The following is a 22,462-nucleotide window of genomic DNA, read 5'->3' as shown; positions in this document are numbered from 1 at the left end:
CATGAAGGGTGTCGCTCTCTGACGGCCTGTCAAGCTCACAAACATTTCGCTCAAAGCTCCTCTAAATGCAACAGCAATTCATGTTTTCAGTGGACTCAATAGACTGTTGGGAACTGCCTTTTCAGTGAAGCAGACATTATAGTAAACTACATTACTCAATAAACACGTTCATGGCTGTTTTGATGCTCAGATACTCAGTAGGGACTTGAGCTTCCGTTACAATTAAAAAAAGACATGATAGGTCCCCTTTAACAACATTCCTAAAAGCATGTGCGCCCATGAGAGAATGTCTGTTTTATATACCGTTGTACAGGATGAAGGGATTTTTTTTCCAGCCGTAAAATGTCATACATCAATAATTCCCCAGAAAAACAAAAGATAAAGGGAGGCATATATCACTGGGGTAGATGTGTACCCGGCACCACAGCAAAAGGTAAAGTAATAAAGAGAGATTCAGGAAGGAACACGATGAAACAAATTAGACTATATATTCGCACAATATCAAAAATCCATGAGAACGTCTGGCTGCGATCGACCCAGATAGCACTGTAGTTTCTGTGTTATGAGATTTGGGGCAAAAGGTAAACAGGAAATGAAAACAATCTAATTCTCTTTAAATGTGCTCGAGGAAGGGAGCGGGACAACTTTCCTTTGCAAATGGACTTGTTGCACCAAAAATATGGGGGTGCATTTCATTTTAAGTGCCATGAGAGGTGGTCATTGAGCGTCTTGCCCAACTCTGATGAGAGATGTTTGAGGGTTATACTCAGTCATGGAAGGCAGCAGCGGCTGAAATGAACAAACAGTTAGATGAGTCACAGAGGAGTTCTTGCTAATGTGCACTCATGGTGTTCAATAAGTAAGGTTCTGCTGATTAAGCATCCAGTTTATAGCCACCCAAACCAGATCAAACATATCTCAGATTAGAGATTAGACAGCTCCTGGGCACATTTGGCCCTGAATAAAACCGCTTAATAATTTAAAGCAAAGAATGAATCCGTTTACTTTAGATTATAAGGTTTTAAAGTGTCTCACTTTCAAGGCTGGAAGGAGAGCTCCGATGAGGCGGCGAGGAATCCGATGCACTGATCTGCCGATGGGAACGGTTTATACGTTCACAAGAGTGCTATAATTACGAAACTGCTTTCACAAAGCGAAAAGGAAGCAACAGATGGACTTCTGAAAAAGCAACACCCTGAAGCAAAAAACAAAGCTTCTATGGCAGTGCAAGTGAGACGACACCCCGGGCCGTGGAGATTCCTGCTGCACGAGTGCACAGCTGAAAACCTCACATCTTCATGCGAGCACTGGGGTTCGGTACTCCGAGCAATGGGCGACAGCGAGAAGGAATTCTGAGTGGAAAATGAGAGGAAACAAGGTGGCAGGAAGGGTACGCTCAAGTAATGTGGGTCACAGACAGTGTGCTTTGATTTAAAATGGCATCATTTGCCTGGCGACTCCTCTGGAACGGAGTGCATTTGCGTGTAAGACGGTAGGAAGGCGCAGGTCTTAATGCGACAGATAGGGCCACTTTATACAAATCATTAATTCAGGTTGCATGGCTTTCTAAAATAATAAAAAGTAGATGGCTTCAGAGTACCCAATAAATGGACTCTTGACAACTGTGTTTGTGTTTGTCCAGCGCTCTCTTTTTATCTCTCTTTTAACAGCTGGTCATTCGCAAACTATGTCTCATTAGACTGTGCCACTCTTGCGTGAAAAACAAAAAGCAATCCCACCACCATTAACTTAAATTAAATCGTATCTACCTCAGGATCTCAAGAGACATTCTGCCTCACACCTTGAGCCTTGCAGATTCTTAATTAAGTTCTTAGCTTGAGGGATATAAAGGCGTCATCAGATCTGATAGTAGCATCAGAATCTCACTTCAAAAACAACCAGTATGTCAGATGATGATCCTCTCAGGCACCACCTGAGGTTGCTTGAGTCACGCTCCTGGGACAACTGGCTGGCTTGTTTCGTGTTGCCTCACAAACGTCCCGGACATTTATGCAGAGTTGGATGGTCATGTATCATCAATACCTGCCAGCTTCAGTCTCCATATATGTATATCATAGTTTATTCTCAGTGAAAAAGTTGTATTCTGAAAAGGCAGACAAACGTAGTCTTTGTTCGGTGACCTTGAGTCCCACCCAGACATCCTCCCCATCACAGCCAAGGTCCTTGATCTGCCTGTATTCCCCTGATAGCCAGTACATACCCACATAAATGTCTCTCCGTCTGGCCGCACACATAAGAGGACTCATTGCTGCCCTTGCACTCCATCTGAAGGTTCTGCGTTAAACAATGATATTATTTGGGCTCTCCAACAGCAGCTATCCACCTCCCTCGAGTGATATACTCACCCCTCATAAATCAACTGCCGGAGCCGTGTTAATCAAGCGTGACACACGTGTAAGTGTGTGTGTGTGTGTGTGTGGTACACACATGGCAACACTGCCACAGACAAGATAATCCAGTGTGACTTTGGCTAAATCCTTCAAAAACAAACAGCGTAACCATGATAGCGTAGCACATGATTAAAGGGGATTACTTTACACATAGTTATTGTGAATTCAATTTTAGGTTATTTGAATGAGAAAACTCGATCCTTTCCATCGCTACACACCTGCACTAATATCAACACTTCAGTGCAGCAGTGACAACTCATTGGGATTGTATTGAGACACCCCCTACTGGGCTGATATTTCCACTACCATGTGATGAACAACCTGCTCGTGCACCATTGTTCCAAGCCTGATACGAATCTTTCAAAGACAAATATCAGTGGAGAGCAAACAGAATCAATTCCTCACTTAACACACACACACTCTGACAGAGCATAGCTCTTTAAAGTGTGATGTGTGTGGGGAGACAGCTGCCGCTTTTCTCACAGCAAAGGGGAAATATATACTGTACCGCTGCCCAGGACAGTGTCAACCCTCAGAAGAGCCACTGTGAACCCACAGCCAAACAATACAGTTTAGCTGAGCAGTGAGAAAAAAAAAACCCATTAGATCAATGGAGAATTGCAATTAGCTCACTTTGGCAGGAGCAGTGCAAGATTGCCGCAATGCAAGACACAGGATGTCGATTTCATTTCCTGCACTATTGGGCCCTAAAACTTGGTTTGCTCACTGTGTAATTGGAGCAACATGTGTAGGGAGCCGGCGTGTGTGAGGGTTTGTGTGTCGCCCGTTTAAAAATGAAACATTTGTGGCAGCTGTTGAGCATAAATGAGGTTGAAGAATACTAGTATTGCATACAGTGACGGTTCAAAAACGGGTGTGGATCTTGTGTGACGCCTTTTTAAAAAAAGTATTTTGATACCATGTTGTGCAGGCTGGTGTGTTGATGCTTCAATACATTTGAGAAGAGAAAATACATCTGTGATGGAGCGAGTCCAGTCGGACTTCAAGAGACAAGCAATCTTACCTTTCAGATTGACTTGACTTTGCAGTAAATCCTTCAAAACCGGAACCGAGTAGAAACTTTGAGTGAAGCCAGGGCGACAGGGATCTTTAGACGCTTGCGCCCCGTTATTCCCCTGGACCAAGACAACACAGATATTATTAGGCTTCACTGCGCCCCATTTGTCGCAGAAAGGGGGGGCACAGACATATTTGCAAGTGGACATTTAAGCATCCTGAATCCAAAGGATTTTGCCTCTTGAAGTAGCTCCGAACAGCTTGTGGATCAACACCAAAAAGCACCTCGGGTGAGTTCATAAACGGTTATTGAGTGGGGCTCAAGGAAAATTGGATGAACTTTGCGGGCAGTGCTTAGGGCTTTATCTGATCTGGGACTTTCGGCTCAGAAATGCGGCTATTGAAGATGCCAAATAATGTTTGCGTAAAATCTGGACGCTACTTGATGCGCAAATGGAAGCGGGGACACCTTTTCTTTTCAACGGGCGACATGGATTGACATTATTGGAGGCGACTGGGATTCATTTTACTTTCTTGTTCTGGTTGTCAGCAAATGTACGAGTGGATAGAGGTTCAGTCCCCGGCTCCGACGCGCTGGTGCAGCTGCGGACTGGACCCGCATCCCGTCACGAAACTACTCCCGGCAACCTTTATGTTACATTTCAGACGCATTTAAGGCGATGGATCGCGGTTCATATATAAAATAGCGTACCGTAAACGAGTCCAGAAAGAGGGCTGCTGCCAGGACCAAAGCGAAGTCAGTTCTCATGGTGGCAAACAAGCGAGCAGCCGGAGTGAAGAACCAGAACCAGCTTGCTCTCCGGAGTAAGTTCCACACAGTCCGCGTCGGCGGTTCGGTTATGTCCCTCCGTGAGTGTGCAGCAGCAGCTTTGGAGTTCCCCTCTCATGTGCAGGTGAGCTCTCAGCTCAGCACCACGGCGCAGTCTCTCTCCTCCCTCCCATCACCCGCAGGAAAACTCCACACACACACGCTTAAAGAAACACTCAGTGGAACCCGGGCAACCTGCGCCCCTCCGAGGATCCCACAAGCCCCGTTCTGCTGCTGATGCCAAGCCTTTTAACGCCTCATACCGGACGCGTATGCGACGAATTATATCACCAATCGTCATCTTTGATCTCATTGTGCCAGGCGAGTCTCCGTGAAAAAAAAAAAAATCTAATTTGTTCTCCGCTTTGCATGAACATAACTTCAACCATAGGGTGAAAGGGCATGAAACGGGGGACACCCTGAACAGGTCACAGACAGACAACCACACACAGGCAATTTGGAGTCACCAATTGACCTCTGACTGTGGGAGGAAACCCCTGCAAACTCAACCACACCACACCGGGTTGACCTTCACCCCATTAACTCAACAGGAAAAACCTGAATCAAATGAGTGAACGCATATATATATGAGGGTGGTACTGGCCCACGGACGCTCACTATTTCTCCAAATATGTCGACATCCACTTTGGTGAATGCAAGCTGAAAAGATCCACCGTATTAAACGCCATTTTTATGATCTCAAACTGCTTTTAATTGGTGAGTAATTCTCCTCAAAACATTGAGGACGTGACCTTGCACACAGCCCAGACACAAAAGAGAAATGAGGATAAACAAACACTTCAGACTGAGATCACATGTAGCTCAGTGTGGATGGAAAAGCTGTGATGAATTTGCAAAGACATTTATGATTGCGGTAGACTGCTAATATCAACTCCCGAAATGGAAGGTTCCATCAACCAGCAGCCTTTGAATAAATACATGGAAGCGAAAAAACAGATCGTCCACGACGTGCCAAGCTTTGTAGAAGTGATTATGCAGACCTCTGCGCAGGTATCGTATTACCAGCCTGGCCAGTAATGAGCCATGTTGGAATGAGTTTGTGGTTCCAAAGTCAAGCGCTCCGAGTGTGATTGCTTTTTGGTCTGCCTGCGAAGCTGGCTGGAGATTCTGGTGATTTCATGTTGCTTTTTTTTTGCCCCTGCGTTTCACTTTATATAACTCAATATATCATGAAACTGATTAAAAGGAGGACGGCCTGTTGAAATCCACACTGCCGGTGGCTCTGTTTCCATTATTCATGCAACAGCACAGATTGTACACAGGGAATATGCTCCACGGAAAAATCTATATCTTGAATTCATATGGAGCCAAAAGAGGACCCTGGCACCCCATGATTTTAAGCCAATTGAAAACATCTTGACTATAAACTAAAGAATAGTTGGAATGCCCCAACACGCTACATTATTGCTACACAATGAAGTAAAAAGCTCAGTGGATCCATGCAAACAACACAATGGTCAACTTGAAGGGATGAAAATTATTATTTTATCTCATGAAATTTTTATGTTTTACTCATGAATCCCAGCTAAAATGACATCGTCTTCCAGCTCAGTGAAGTTGGTGAGCGAGTCCATAAACATGAAGCGACGCTTTCATGTGCAGCAAATAAGATCCGTATGCTTCGGCCTATAAAAAGTACATACGTGAGAGCTATGAGACTTGACACGGTAAAAATATTCCAAGGAATTTTAAATTTGTGTTAGCCAGGCACGCTGGAGATGCCCCCAAGGCTGATGGGATGCTTTGATCAGAGACGGAGGGACATGCCTGTTTAAAATCAGCAGCCAACTGCTTCCCTGCCATCACTTCACTTCTCCCCTGCTCTGTTGTTGTAAAAACAGTTTTTAGGTTTCCGGCCTGTTTCCCCATTCGCATCACTGTCTCACGACTGGAAAAAAAAATGATCTGCTAATAGCTCCTGGCTTCCTCAAAGGGTTGTCTCAGTCTATTTATTACGATGAGAGACAAAGTGTGAATAAATGTACAGATAATTGCGAATTATATTTGATTCAAATGTACAACAGAAGCAGTCGTTCAATATCAGAATTCTACAGTCTAGTGCACTTGAGGCACAGACAAAGTTAAAGACCTTTATCTGAGCCACTTTTCTTTCTCGGGTGATTACGAATTACTAAACCGGCCGTTCGTAAAGAGGGGTTGACAGGTCGTCTTCCTTTTCCTATAAACACACACATCGCAAAATTCCCTGTGACATGATACATAAACCAGCTGTTGCACGTGGGATATTCCCCTGCTGTATGACATCATACCTTTCCCAGTGAAACTCTAGCTTTGGTGACTCAATCTTGGAGTCAAAAGTTAAGCTCGCGATACTCATAGTATTTTGCTCAGAATAAATACCATCTGCTTCCCTCGAAATAAATCAGTTTAAAGCCATGCTAAATTATTGAACGACTCCTTGCGAACAAGTCCCCAATCCCCTTTAAATGAGGCAGACTTATGGGTTGGAATCTGGGCCTCTGGTCGTCCGACGCACTCAGGAGTTAAATTGAATCTGTCCTGATCGCTGTGACAGAATTCCCAGCTGGTTCTAAAAATGGAATTCCCAGCTTGACCTTTCCTAAATAAAGAGGCACATATTTAACATGGCTTATTCCACTATCTTCGTTGTGTTTTCTCACGAGATTGTTCCTTGTTCCTTCCTTGTTCTAAGCCCTGTACTGTATTGGTCCATCTGAGGAGGTGTTGGTGCTACAGTGGGCAACAGTTTGGGTTCCATCGCACAGTCCAAAAAGGCAAGTGATGACTCAAAATGACCAATAGGTGTCAGTGATTTGGCTTGTCCACCGGGGGTTCCAATTTCCTCCCAAAAGGAGAGGTAAATAATTGGCAGGCAGTGTGCAATCTGATGCTCCGCAAACTTTACTTTCAAAGTAAAGTTGGGATTACCTCCACTAGAGAGGTATTGTTTTTGCCAGTGCTTATCTGCCCGTGTTCACAAAATCATTCCCAGTCAGCTTACATTGTTTGTGTAAAGTAACCCCTTTATCGGCCCCGCATTTCAAACCTGTGGCTCCCCATCATCGCCTGAAGTCGGAGGAATACAAATGAAATCCATTTTCGGTTCTGGTTTGCCTACATCTCCGATCCAAGCCCTCTCAGGGCGAGCATTTAGATACTGTACTTACCCGAGCGGCTCTGGAAGAACGGCTTCATTGCACTGCGATTCCATACAGTGGGGCTCAGGTGTCTCCGACCGAGTGCACTTCAGGGAAAGATCGTGACTCATCACTTTGATGTAGCACACTAATGAAACATACAAAGAAATACATTTGACTAGAATTTGGGCTGGAGACACTCCATCAAACAGCACATTATCAAAATACACTTTCAAAGTAAAATGACTTCCACCATCACAAGAGTCATTTTTCAAAGACCACGTATATGAAAAAGCAATTTCACCCATGGATAGAATCAAAGTGAATCAGCACGATTGTTGCTGTATCTAGCAACAAGCACAGCTCCACAACCCAACACGTGTCTGAAATGTCCACGACGCTGTCAAAACATTAGCTAACAGTAATTGTCTGCAGAATGTAAGACGAAGCCCGCACAGTTGTTTGAACTACATGCAGATAAGAACCCTTGTTACCTCGTGAATAATGAATATGCATGTAATTATAAGGACACTGCTTCCTCTGCTGCTATAATGGTGCAAAAAAATGAAAAGTTGATTGAAAAAAAAGCTATATTTTCATTTTTATTTATTAGAGTCTCAACAGAATCACGGCTTTCCCATCTTTGTGGGCATTACAATCTTGCGTGAAACCAGTCAGCCATAAAGTAAGCACTACTGCAAGATGGTGACATGAATTTGATGTAGTGTTTGGTGCACTTTGGGCTATGATTAAATATCATTTTAATTTGTTGCGGTTCACATAAAATCATTTGGCGGTCTTAAGAATGCCTCGTAATCGGAAGGCAATTGGAAAATGAAGCGTACCTCCTGTGTAGACACTCACCCTCTTCACCAGTGTGTCTTATTAACACATCAAGTATCCTTCTAAGCTTTGAAGTAATAAAACCCATTGACAGTTTTAAGTGTTTCCTTGGCTTGATCTTTGCCTCAGTTCCCCGTTACGAGTCCATTTCCACCCCGCAGGGTGAGCGACTCCCCTCAGTTCCGAACTCCTGTCAGATATTTTCCTCTCAGAAGAGATTTTATCTTCCACCATTAAAACATCTCCTCCAAACTGTCAATGTTTCCAACAACATAAGTCCATTTTATCTGAAGCAAGTTTATTGAAGTTTCTGCAAAGGTTATGGAGAGAAACTAGAGGATAAAAAGGTATGTTAGTGTGAGACCTCTTGAAGTCAGAAGTCAAGGCCCATGAAGTAAGTTGGACTCCATTCACCGATCTACTTGACTGACAACTTTCAATAACTTTAGGAAGCAGGGTCAGATGGACAAACTTTCTTTTACAGAATGAAATGCTTCAATACTGCTGCCATGACTGTAGGGTTACAGCTCGGGTCATTATTTCTTCAACAGTTTCACCAGCCTCGTATGATCACCAGTGATGGGCTGATGAAGCTTCATGTGTCCTCATGTTTTGGGCTCAGTACGTCTGGCGCTCTGTTTAAAAATGCTGGGCGGATCCAGTCACAAAGTTGCACGACGCTAAAGAATATAGGGCCGAGAGTGCCATCTAGTGGGACCCCAAAATCACTACAGTGCTTCATGAAGCTTCATCACTAGATCACTAACTTATATAATGTTCTTTTTATAATGGTGTCAGTGGCGATCCTGGAAAAGGAACATGTTATGTTAATGCTTTAGTTATACTTGAGCTGTGGGTGGAGCTGCTTTCACTCATGGGATTTATAAGACCTTTCGTAAGGCAGCGTTCAGGGACACAAGGACAGAGTGAGTTAAATGATCAGCTATAGCTTGGAGGCAAATCATTCAGGCCTTTAAATGTCAATAGCAAAGCTTCTAAATCTACTGCAGGTTCAGGATCCTCCAGATAGAGTGAAACTGCAGCCGGTGACCCTAGCTAACTGGGAATAAGCTGCCGGTGTGGATAAAAAAAAAAGGTTTTGGCTTGATGCATCATAAACGCCATGTGTTTCTGCTTCATTTATAAGGTGAAACTAGAAACTTCGTGAGAAATATTGGGTACAAGGTGTGCCTTTTGTTCCCATTTAATCATTGCTCCTTGTTTCTCCATCCAAATGTTTCCTTCTCATTTGGATTTATTTAACTTCCCTCAGCTTTTGCAATGTTTCGAATGGCTTTGTATTTGTAGTTCTTCTCACACTGATGCTGGGAAGTTTCTCCAGAACGAGTTGCAGTGTGAAGTGCTTTGGATCAGGCCTCAGTGATAAATATTTGATTCCTCACTGCTTTATTAATGGTAAAGGTAACTTTAAATGTCACGATAGATTGGCCACATAAAAAAACCTGCATTATTGAAGAGAAAACCAGAAGGAAAAAACAAGGTTTGCCATATCAACAACGGAATTTTACAATACAATGAAATCAATAAAACATTTACTTTCCACTGGATTACACTTTATAATCACTCATACTTGCGTGGCGAAAAACAAAAACTTGTGGTATCTCAAATTAAAACTCAATTTACAGACTTGTTCTCATGATTTGGTGGCCAAGAAACACCCTCACCGGTCTTTCTCACTGCACTGTTCCTATTTAAATCGCTGTCTGAATCAACATAAATTTCCACACGAAAGAATCTACATCTCACAAGGTCTTCACTGGAGTCCATCCACATTGGTGCCAAATCGCTGCTCTTTTTTAGCATCTCAGGGAAGGTTACGATTCTTGGCAAACGAATATTGCTTTGGAATACAAAGAAAAAGTTAAAGATTTGAAATGTTGCAGCTGAATTCCGCTCCAGTTTGTTGCAGGAAGACGTTTGGTTTGCGGTAATACTTGTGAATGGGAGTAAATACATTCCGTAATCCCCTGGTAAATGAAAAGAACAGAAACTAAACCAGCACTTAATCCCACCGCTGCAATAAGGGAGGATGTCTCTCCCACTGTGGAAGTGCTCGCTCGCTTTAATGAATCCCACATTTATTAGTTTAAAGAGACCGAAACAGGGGCGCAGGAAATGCCGCTGCTCCGTTTAAACGGAAAGGATGGCACCATTTGAAGCCAACAATGAAACCAAAAATAATTTCACTTTTTTTTTTTTTTGAAATTGATACTTTTCCAAACCAAGTGAAACAGCAGCGTGTCGGAAATATCAGGGGATTTTCTGTTTTTCGGAGACCATCTGCTGGTGCTGGTTCAACAAACTAGTAAAGTACATGGGATGAATGCAGACGGATGCATAAATGTATGATTTGTATGTATGAGCGGAGGAGACATTAGCGCTTGTTAAAAACGGATTGTTGACCCCACCATTTTAAAGCAGTCTAAATGGCTTTCAGTTTAGTTTTTGTTACAGGACTCGATTCAACATGGAAGATTAGTATTCATCCATTCATCCATATGTGCAGAAGATGGAGATGTCTGCATGTTGATAAGGAAGAATTGTGATTCTTCATGTCTCTTCTATAATCTGAACACTTCTAAAAGACATAAGTGCAACAAACAGACTTTGGTTTGGCCACAACGTCCCTTTCCTCATTGAGATGCGTCAGGTGATGCAGTTGTGTATGGCGGGTGAGATTATGAAACATCCAGGATGCTGTTCTCTTACTGTAGCAATAGTTCATTAAAACATTCATTAAACATGGCAAACATTTGAGAGTGATGAGGAGGTGAAGCGACCGGTTTCATATTTATCATCTCTTAACAGGTAAGCTGCCGTTCGCAGAGTTGCTCTATCATCATCCAGACATCTGTTGCAAGGGAGTCGGCACCAGTTCCAATAATCAGCGTGGTTCCGTTTGCACCTCGCTCTGGGCAACTTTGATAAGGAGATTGAAGAATGGAGTGTCATATTTATTCATGAACAGATTTGAAATTCCATATTCTTCCATTTTTCAATGAGGCCATCGATGGGCTGTGCATCCTGCTTTGCTAGAGTTGTTCTGCGATGGCCAGGTGTTATCTGTAAATATCTTTATGGTTGTTCCACCAATACACTGTACATTGTCCAGAGACCTTGAGTGCTTTGTTACTGACCTCTACCATTGTGGAGAGTCTCGACTTGCAATGCTTTCATGGGCGAGATGACGTGAACACTTATCTTTGCTGCTGTACATCTGAAGGTCGAGTCACATGAAGAAAAGAAAGCGATTAAACATCTGAGTCGCAATAGCAACATAAGATTCATCATATCAATGAGCTCATTTTTTTTAACAATAAAATGTAGATTTTTAAAATAAAAAATGGGTCCACAGAGTGAGCCATAGACCAAATATATAATATAATGATGGATGCCAGACACTGTTATTGATGTTATTTAATATGTTTGTGTGATGGCTTTTGTGTGTATTTTAGTTGCTAAGAAAAAAAAAATCCAGTTCGGTTTCGGTACACCTCTACATTGATGTACCAGATACATTTAAGCACAGGTGATGGTACTGTTAGATCGCTGGGTTATCAGCCAGGGGTCACCCTCTACTGTCCAGACGTCTCCCTCCCAGGCCCAGCAGCCTCTTGTTTTTCCTTCCTTTGGAGTGGCAGACACAGTCGTGCCACCACTTGAAGCTGCCCTTGGACACTTATGGGGAGCACCTTGCCATAACTTCAAGTCAATTTGGGGTATAACCAAAGCTTTTGCTGCCATTTATTAGAGCGATGCCAGTCTGTTTCCATGGCCAGCATATACAGAAATGATTTGTTTTACGGCACAGGCAGGGGGATCAACTCCATTGTTCCAACTTAATATCGTTCCCACCTTCTGAAAGGATTTTCCAGACATTTCCAACTACTTTTTATGCTGCACACTGACATGATCCAAGTTCTATTTCCAAGGTTTTAACAACCAATTCACCTGCACGCACTTTAAGATCCGCAGGCTAAGGTCTTTTGACAATTCCGGAAACTCAGCTGAAAACAAAAGGTGAATGGGCCTTGGCAACGAGGGCACCAAATCTCTGGAACAACCCGCCTGAAGAGATCAGGTCCACCGAGTTTCTTTTAAATCTTTCAAAGCCCACTTATATCAGAGGGCTTCCCTCGTCTTCAACTTTCACCTGCTTTTTTCTTTCTATCTCTTAACATGCTGCGCTTTTATCACCCGTTTTTGTTGCACCAGAAGGCACTTGGTGACTAGATACGTATTTGAATGGCCAGGAACTTTGTTCATCCTTGCTCACATAAGATTAGTGGCTACGTTATAAACCCTTTCACCATCAAAGGATTCAAAGAACTGTATTCATGGATGATTAAATTCTAACTTGCATTTTGGATGCCTTCTGGGTAAATGCCAATTTAGTTAATTCATTTTTTTTTTCTACAAGAACTGCAGTAGCAATTACACACTTTTGAAGCACCACATAGAACGTTGCTCTTTGGCAGCAGCCATGTCTCCTCCTTCTTTTAAAAGGCTTGGCTAAACTTAAAAAGGCTTCTTTACACTGGATGAATAATTAATGTCTCAGCCAGACAGTCCAGAATGAATTGATGGTAATAATTTCTCATCATAATGTTTTCTTTGGAGGTCAATAATACAAGGAAATAGCAGCAACTGATGCCGAAAAACAAGCATAGTCAATAGACAAATTCACCTCCCAACTTCTTGGTCATATAAAGAATTTGAGATTGATGCCTGATGCCAGGAGGAGTTTACCACACCCTAAAAACACAGTCGACCCCCAACACCACATCTCAGGATGAAGACATTGGCACATCTGACCTTGTTAATATCGCGATTCTCTGAAGTTTGTTTTTTCTTGCTCTATTTCCACATATTAAAATGGACCACCATTGTATGATGCCTTTATTATGCGCTGTCCCCGCTTACGTATCGGACTTCGTTCACATCTCTCCATTCAATATGGTGCTGGAGGAAGTAATCTCCTTTCTCACCTTTGCCGCAGCGGAGCATATTTTATTTATGCTTAAAGAGAATGCGAAGCTTGTTGGAACAGAGTGGAGGCCATGGGCAGTATCTGGCTAAAACACTGAGAATTGCTTTGTGGCCAAAACAAGTCCTTGTTCAAACTCATTGCAGCTGTGAGGAGAGAGTGAAGTCATTTTATGTTTGTTCACAAGGCATCGTGCCACCAAAGGAGAAGGGGCATGGCAAAGCACTCACTTCAGAAAGATGCAGACGACAAGTCAAGTATAAAAACCATGTCCTGTTAAAGAGATTATTTCATCATGGCCACCTCAGAAGCTTGTCAATATCCACGCCTGAATGAAGAAGGCCTGATAAACATCTGAGATAAACATAAAAATATGAAAGCCTGGGATGACTGGAAGGTAAATCATATAACTGGCGATCGAAAGCTTCCTAGCCAACGCTTCATTTCTGGCATGCAGAGTAAATTAAACAAGGCCACACTTGCAGAATAGTTCTCCCTTGTTATTATTAACTTCAAATCTTGAAGTGGACTTGATGCAAAACACAGCATTTTCAGCATACTTTCTCTCATAAAAATCCATGGAGACCCTGGAGAGTTGGGAGGATTGTTTGAATACGCTTACAACTTTATATTATGATTTTGCGGTAAAAGAACTCAAACATGGAGCAACACAACAAGAATATAAAGAATACTGCAGGGGAAGATATTGTAAGAAATGTCGCACCACATCCAAATCAATGATAGCCTCGCCAATACTTGACACTACTCAGAAGGTTAGGCACCAGATCATAGAGCCGTTGCCTGTGCGCTCTGAGTTCATTCAAATGTAATTTATTTTTCCATAAAGTTGGCTAAAATCGACTAGTCCTTTGGTTTGACTCATGTTCTCATGCTATTGCTGGGGAGGTCACACATGCACACAGAGGAGCACTTGTCCGATTGGCTACTTATCACCGTGACATCAAGACGTTTCACAGGACATGACTGCTGTCAAGTCAATTCTAGCTGCCGACTCTGCGCAAAGAGGGACGTCTGCGGAACAATCACAAGGGAATAACGCTGGGCAGAGCCCTGAGAACCAAGATTGGTTGAGGTGGTGTTTTTTTTATTCTCTCGGAACGTGTCCCGTCTAGCATTCCCTTCCCTCATTGACTGATGTGTTCATTTATTTATGGCTCTGGCCAACGACGAATTCACATTGGAACGTTCTCACGAGGCAGCTTGTCATATCTGCATATTTTTATACCTCATAACTCAAATAGTCCTGGTTTGACAAGTCCTATCAAGAAGACGTAGCATTTCTTTTGACATCCAACTCTCTCCGTGAGTCCATCAACTGCAGTTCCCAGAAACCACTGACACCTCCTTTAATAAATAATATTCTTCGTCTAATAGCCTTATGTTGAATTGGTCAAACTTTGTCAGTCCCTGAACTAAAAAGTTAAAGTTATCCGTCTATTCAACACGGAAGAGTTATGTAGGGTTTTTTTTTGGAGGATGTTGGAGGGAGCATGCTATGTTTAAAATGGCTGACAGTTATCTGTCGATACAGACCATAGTGGAACTCCACTTTAGCTACAGAGCTGCATTTAGAGACTATTGGTAAGTCCAAGTGCCGAGGCAAAGTTCCAGAATTGTCTAGAGGGGAAATTCAAAACAACTTGGCAAAAACAAGGCACTAAACTGAGCATGATCAGGAGGCCAGGAATGGACCTCGGGTGAAACCCACAACTAAACCTACAAGTAAGAGCATGTGAACGGTAAAACAACAAAGGTGTGCGCTCTGTAGCGACATATTTCTTCGGTTTGTAAGTGTGGCCTAGGTCCCAGTGGACAGCAGTTCTCTATGCAGGAAAACCAGTGGGCTGCTCATATCAGTAAGCATTGCATTATAAAAGAGGAAACATGATTCAAGTATAATTTCTTTCTTAAAAAATTGCACGCAAGTTGGACAGATTCCTGAGGTGGTGTGAAGGTTGGTGCCTGCATGATTAATTCATTCATGGACAGCCGAATTAAAATTGGCATCACGAACAGCCTGAAACTTTATTAGTGGCAATGGAACTGTGCGAGTTTAGTTCAGTCCTTGATTCGGTGGCCATCACAGAAAAAAACCCCAAATCTTTTTAAAAGTAAAATCACTAACAAAAGTGGTGAGAGTCTTCTGACTTGTTTATTCATAGCGTGAGGATCATGCGAGAGGCAGATTTTTCTTAGATCGACTTCAAGCACTGAGATAGATTAATAATTCCATAAATGAAATGATACATCGGTGTCGAGGATTGTGAAGTAACAAGGCCCTGGAGTGAGCAGAATAATTCCACTTCATTTTGCAAATACTCAAACCACAGCGGCATTCAAAAACAAAGTTAAATATATTTGTCAATTTTATTTCAGTTCCTGAATGGCCTTTAAAAGAATAAAAACAGAGGCTGTCATACAAGGTGAAAGTGTCCCCATCAGATGAGTTTACTTGATGGCTCACATACTTTTAGAACAAAGACGATTGAACGCTGGGTTCACAATAATTGGCCCGGTGCTGTTATCATCCTGCCAGACAACGGCTTTTATCAAACTCATTATTTCCAATAGCTAAAAAAAAAAAACTTGTCAAAGCTTGCAAAGGCAGTGACAACTCTGAGTTCTTTTCATGTAGGCTTAAATGACCCACTTCATTTTCCTCCTACACCCTTGCTGAATATAACACAACCCTGCACTCCGTTACTCAACAAAGCTCAGATGAAATGGGGAGAAATAGAGCAAATTAGAACACTGGAGCAAGTGTGAAGGTTCATCCGTCGATACCAGCCCACCTACTCTCCTTGTAACTATGCATGACCCCATGTCAATCACAGCCTGGTCATTAAATCACTCTCAGGCTGCCCTGCCTTTGAACCTGGCAGTGAGGTCACGGAATATAAAATACAGCTGTGAATTATGAATAATTGTAATGCTTCCATTTTTCCGAACAGAATCATTCAGGTTTTTTGTTTTTTTTTTTGCCCCTCACAAGACTGGTGCATTTTTTGAGCAGGAAACCTGAATAAGGGAAACTGGATTTCATATTTTAGGTAATAAATGTGGAAAGGAAAAGGAGGCGAGTTAAGATGATTAAAGTCAAGTAGCTACCATGCCGAGAAAGAAACTGTGGAAATGTCGGCCCTGCAGGACGCTGGCAACCTGCCCAACGTGAGCACTGATTTTAGCTTTAAATATACGTTAGCGCTCACTGCGGGAATGGAAGTGCAGTGTAGTTTGAGGAAGTTCATGGTGCGTGAACAGCGAACCTAATTATGTGGCACATACATGATGGATGAAAAAAATAATGAAGAATGTCCATTTATTACTACGATGTTTTTTTACTTTTATTCAAAAATGTCATTTGTAGCAGGAGACATTGGAATAAAAATGACTTCCACACCTCCGTAACAGTAGATGGCGCTGAAAACCTTCTCCGCCTGATGTTACTGAGGCATATATTTTATAGCCAGTCAAAACAATTTAAAGCCGATATTTGCACCCACAGAACGTTAACAGGGTCTCAATGCTTTTCTACTGTGACGTTCAAAGAATATCCAATATATTTCCCGTGCCATCCAGAATCATTGTGCTACTGAGCGGGTACCAGTGTTCACGGACATCTTCAATGCTTCCTTGGTGTCCTGTCATGTTACTGCCTGCTTCACATCATCCACTATCATTCCTGTTCCCAAGAAGGCCAGGATCACAGGGCTGAATGACTGCAGACCGGTGGCACTGACGTCTGTGGTCATGAAGTCTTTAGAGCGCCTGGTTCTATCCCACCTGAAATCCATCACTGCTGCCCTCCTGGTCTCGATGCAGTTTGCCTACAGAGCCAACAGATCTGTGGACGATGCAGTGAACCAGGCCCTTCACACAATTTTCCCAGCTCTGCTAGAAGACAAGCTTCGCCAGCTCAACGTGCCTGACTCCCTCTGCAGATGGATTACAGACTTCCTGACCAGCTGGAGTCAGTGTGTGCGGCTGGGGACGACTGTCTCCGACACTCGGACTCTCAACATCAGGTCTCCACAGGGCTCTTCTCCCTCTACACCAACTGCTGCACCTCCAGCCACCAGTCCGTGAAGCTGATCAAGTTTGCGGACGACACCACCACCATCATCGGGCTCATCTCTGATGGAGATGAGATGGCTTACAGGAGGGAGGTGGAGCGGCTGGTGTCCTGGTGCAGCAACAACAACCTGGAGCTCAACGCTCAGAAGACAGTGGAGATGATCATAGACTTCAGGAGAGTAACAGTTTCTCTGTCCCCTCTCATGTTGGCTGGTTTACCCATTCCTATTGTGGACTCCTTCTGCTTCCTAGAACCCACCATCACTGAGGACCTCAAATGGGAGCCCACCATCAGGTCCCTCATCAGGAAGGCCCAGCAGAGAATGTTCTTCCTGAGGCAGCTACGGAAACTACGACTGCCGACGAAGTTGCTAGTGGAGTTCTACAAGGCCATCATCCAGTCCATCCTCACCTCTATCACTGCCTGGTACAGCACGCCACCTCCAGGGACAAGAGCAGACTGCAGCGCATCGTACGTTCTTCTGAGAAGGTGATCGGTTGCAGCCTGCTACCTCTTCAGGACCTGTATGTCTCTAGGACCCAGAGACGTGCAGGTCGGATCAGAGCCGACCCTTCTCACCCTGGACATGGACTGTTTGTTCCTCTTCCCTCTGGCAGGAGGCTACGGTCCATCAAGACCACAACCTCCCGTCACAGGAACAGCTTCTTCCCCTCAGCCGCCAGACTGTTGAATTTGTGATCAGCCTTTGTTGGGTTATTTTATTTTATTTATTTATTATTTTATTGACAGCACTTTATGCTGAAGCACTTTCCTAGTTGGTTCCCCACTGACCGTGGCAATACATTTGATTCAGAAATTTCTAAATTCTAATATGGCTGGTTGATTCGTGAGAAGTTGAAATGCATGTCTGCTTGTTACTCCTAATTTTTCTGTTCAAGAAGTCACTTTAAATGATCAGCGCTAACATATCGTATGTATTTACAGATAGGATCCTCTTCTCCTCTCAGCAGAGTGACGTTCCTCTGCATTTCGGCATTTACACATCCTGAGAGAGAGAGAGACACTTGAAGTGGACCGAGCTGAATTAACTGCGAGCAGTTATATAAAAAAAAAAAAAAAGCTCATAATTCAGAAGACTCATCGCTCACTTTTAAACCAGACCATTAGGGACCTCGTTCGAGGCAGACTAAAGGTTCACAGTTGGAATCTGAACTTTAAGCTTTTATCATGGTAATGGACAAAACATTAAACCCCTGCATTCAAAAGTCGCCGCAAATGAGAGCTTTAAAATGCAGCAAATGCATCCCACAGGAATTCGGCAAATAAAAAGAGAAGAAAATGAAGAGGAAAAACTGTTTTTCTCCGTCTTCTTTTTTTTTTTTTTTCACATTTAACCAGGCCTGTCCACCTTATTTTCCTGACTGCTTGAGACAATGGGATGTAAGTCATGCTTCAGCCAGTGTCATTGGGAGACTAATGAGGTGGCACCTGGCCCGTGAATGGCTCATTGGCATGATTCACATTACTGGCTGCCTGTGTTTCCTCATCCGACTTACCCCCGTCTTGCAGTAAATCTCCTTGAAGCTTACATTTGTGATGAATAACATGCATTCTTAACCTGAAGCCTTACACCTGCGACATTCTACATCTTGTCCCACAAATATAAACAACCTCTGATGGACCAGTGAAAATGGGTTTTGTGGAATCCTTCTCCCCGAAAAACCCATTTAAGGCAGAGCACTGCCTGTTCTCTCTTTAATCTGCGAGCTGACCAACGTGACGTTGGCATAGTTTGTCGTAGATTTGAGTGCACCGCTTGGAGTTAGAGGAAATTAATTGACTTCCACAAAAGTCGATTACAATGAATGGTCAGCTATAATTGTGACGGTGAGTCAACATTTTTTGTGCCTCGATTTTCTGTTCTGGGAAAAGAATGAACAGCGTATAATAAGGAGAGGATAAGTATAATGTATGATGTGGTATTCCAAGAAAAACCTCAGCAATTTGGAGCTATGAAGGTCTTATTTTAGTTTATTTATGTGTGTGTTGGATCATAAATTATCGATGTTGAAGCGAGGGCCAGTATGAAAGTCCTCTCCAGGCGCTGTCGTTCATGGAAACCAGGGCAAAGAGATAGCCGTTTGGTGCACGGAACAGAAAATGAGAACACAACATTTGGTGGTCTTTCAGCGCGGTGGGGCGCGCTCACACTTCAGGGAGGTCATTAATTAACAACAAAAATGTCCCGCCAAGACCTCCAGGGTTTCCTTTTCTGATCTCCGTCCAATACATCCGCGGAGGGGGGGGAGTGGTTTTATGTAGAGCAGGGTTCCATCTTCAGGGCCGACAGTCAGCGAGCGAGACAAGTCAAGAACCAGGGCCCGGGGCTGACAGTACGACTTCGGTTCAAGCAAAATCAAAGGCTCTTCAGTTGGTGCCATCAGGGTCTAGCCTTTATTTTCAATGGCCACTGCCCAAAAAAAAGTAAGACATAGAATAGACTCCTTTAAAGTCTCATTAACAGTCTCTTTAAATGACATTTAATTGACAAGTTTTAAGACATTATTTTATGGAAATGTTCTGATTGTTTCTCTGTCTGCGAGGAAGAGTTCTTCCTGAGCAAATTATACAAGCACATTCAGTCGCATTAGTCATCAAGCAAAGTCTATAAATACATCTCCTCATCACGCTTGGCTTGTTTGCTAAGAAGCTGCGGTGTCTTATAAGTGAGCTAAGTTTATTCTATTAGCTCTCTCACACTCAATTTCCATGCAATTTGTGAGCAGCTTTCCGGAGTCTTTGCCTGGCAGCCAGTGGTAGCTGGCCTTATCTTGGCCTTGCATGCAAAGTTCACATTCTCACACCCGATGCCAACAACAGATCTATAATTCATGGTCCGGTCCACCCACAGTTTTGGCTCCTTGTGTATTAATAAATGTAACAAATGAGAAAGAATTCAGCGTCGTGTCATCCAGACGGTGGAGGAGGCAAGGGTTTGTTTTTCTCCCGAACCATGCGACGTACAGAGAGGGATGGCGGGATACAACTTTTACATTGATATTCATCGGGGCGGACTGAGAGGATCATTAGTGGGGTGTTAAGATCAGCATGACCCACAGGTTGGAGAGTTTAGTCTTTGACAGATTGGGGATTTCTCACTCAGTTAAGCAATTAATTGGATGAGACAGGTCAGGACTGAAGCACGGTAATGTCAACAAAGTTGGTGAGGTGTTGTGTTCATCCTATCAGCACCGGATGATGTATAGTCATGGGGAGTAATGGGACACAATAACATTAAGGTTCTGTGGTGGCTGTGCTGCAGAACCTCCTGTGATGCAGGAAATCCAACAACCGTATATATTTGTTTATTTTAGCTTTAGACTAGGGAGCATATTAAATATTTCCAGGGTAAAATATAGTTACTTATCAGTACTTAGAGTAATTGCAGGCCAATATGACATAGACATATGTATTTTATTTATGGTAATACAGCACATATCAAAAGTGAAGCCATTTTTCATTATTTTTATAAATTTTGATCCATTAAAAACCATGCCCACTATCATATAAACGTCTCCCACGCACACGTCCATAATGGCTACTATAGCTACGGCATTAACTGCAACAAACTCATTGAGGAAAGTAGGACTGTGACAAAATATCCATATGGCAAACTATCGCGATATTTTACCTTAAGATATATTATCGATATGCTCTTTACGGGTATCCATTATTTATTATTTATTAAGTACAGCCGCTTTACACGCATTCGTCATTCCGTAGTCACTGAGGGCAGTGGGGACTGTGTGTCACCGTCTTAGATGCGGTCCAGCGTAGATGAAAATTGGGGTGAAGACAAGATAAACAGCGGCGCTATGGTGGACTCGAGTGAGCAAATGAAGTTGAAACACGCTCCAAGTGTGGGCTCACTTTGGTTTTTATTCTGTGGATGGTACAAAGCTGGATCAAGAGTTTGCAGTTTGTAAGAACTGTCATACAAAAATATGACACACTGGCAGTACGACAAACCTGCACCTCCACCTTGTTCACCACCACCCGCAGCTCCTAGCAGAGAAAACGGTGCCGAAAAGCTCATCGTCACAGCAAAGTGTGGACTCTTTTTTTTTTTCTGGGTGGAGCTAGCATTTAATTCGCCCAAGGCAAAAGCAGTTACAAATGCCATTTCCGTGTTTACGTGCAAAGACCTTCATCCATACAGCGTTGTTGAAAACGAAGGGTTTCGCTTCATGATGCGTATACTGGAGCCTAGGTATGAAATACCCAGCCGCAAACATTTCGCTGAAAAAACTGTTCCAGCAATTTAACAAGAGGCAAGAGCTTTTCTTTTTCTACTGCAAAATACAAATGGCATGTTGAATCTATTTTAGTTCTTCTGATGGTTTTTGTTTCACCTCCATAAACACAATTATTAAGAGCAATGTATTGGTAAGTGCAGTATATCAAAATATTATTGTTAGCGTGAAGCGTTTATCGCATATCGTATGGTATTGTGAGGTACCCTAAGATTCCCAGCCTTAGTGGAAAGCATTTCGCCCCTTAAGCAGAAGCTCAGCATTTTTTTTTTCTTTTTTTGCAACCTAGTGTGTCGTCAAACTTTCCCGCTGCCACTTTTCAGAAGTCTCGCTGTCTGCAAATTTTGGATCATTTATGATGCTTGTCTGCATGTGGCACTACAATTTTTTTTAGTGCCGCGAAGTGAACTGATACATTGCAACAGCTCCAACTGAGCAGAAGTTGGATGCTGCTTTGCTGAGCCATTCACTCAGGATCCCAGACTGTGTGCTCTGACTGCAGTTTGAATCCCTCAATACGAGTGTAAAAAGTGAAAAGTGATTGTTATTCAGTTTATCTGAGGCAAGTATCGGGACAAAAATCACATCTCAGATCGCAGAATTATGTCTTGGAATAATCTTGTGAAATCAGGCGTTTGCATCCTTGGCAGGAAAGGGGCCAAATCGGGTCAAAACAGCTGGATTGTTATGTGTTTATAGCCACTATATTCCGAGCATCATATCCAGAACGAGTGAGCTAATCCCCCCACCGAGCCCCGACCATTTCATTCAACCCAATTAAGCTAACCTAGAATCACACATCAAAGAACAAACAGTCCCAGCGCCAGTCGTCCCACCTGTTTTC

At 43.0% G+C, this 22,462-nt stretch overlaps 1 protein-coding gene across 7 annotated transcripts in view; it reads right to left on the bottom strand.

Moving 5' to 3' along the window:
- Nucleotides 1-22,462, bottom strand: part of LOC128749131 (cadherin-4-like) — a 247,847-nt gene that overhangs the window by 149,550 nt on the left and 75,835 nt on the right. Inside the window, exons 1-2 of one of the 7 annotated variants that reach the window (XM_053848401.1) lie at nt 7,428-7,503; nt 3,436-3,547 (exon numbers count right to left, since the gene is read on the bottom strand). The exons of 3 other annotated variants lie outside the window; for them this stretch is intronic. Coding sequence is in view for 2 of the 4 variants with exons in the window: in XM_053848399.1 (XP_053704374.1) it covers nt 3,436-3,547; nt 4,141-4,197 (169 nt within the window). In the remaining 2 variants the exon portion in view is untranslated. Of the gene's footprint in view, nt 1-3,435; nt 3,548-4,140; nt 4,433-7,427; nt 7,504-22,462 lie in introns of those variants that run through there. 3 more of the 7 variants (XM_053848399.1, XM_053848400.1, XM_053848406.1) reach the window with 3 other exon arrangements.

This window comes from Synchiropus splendidus, chromosome 18 (genome assembly GCF_027744825.2).
Source record: "Synchiropus splendidus isolate RoL2022-P1 chromosome 18, RoL_Sspl_1.0, whole genome shotgun sequence".
NCBI lineage: Eukaryota > Metazoa > Chordata > Actinopteri > Syngnathiformes > Callionymidae > Synchiropus > Synchiropus splendidus.
The sequence above is the reverse complement of the archived record's forward strand: the minus strand, read 5'-3'. Positions and strand labels throughout refer to the sequence as shown.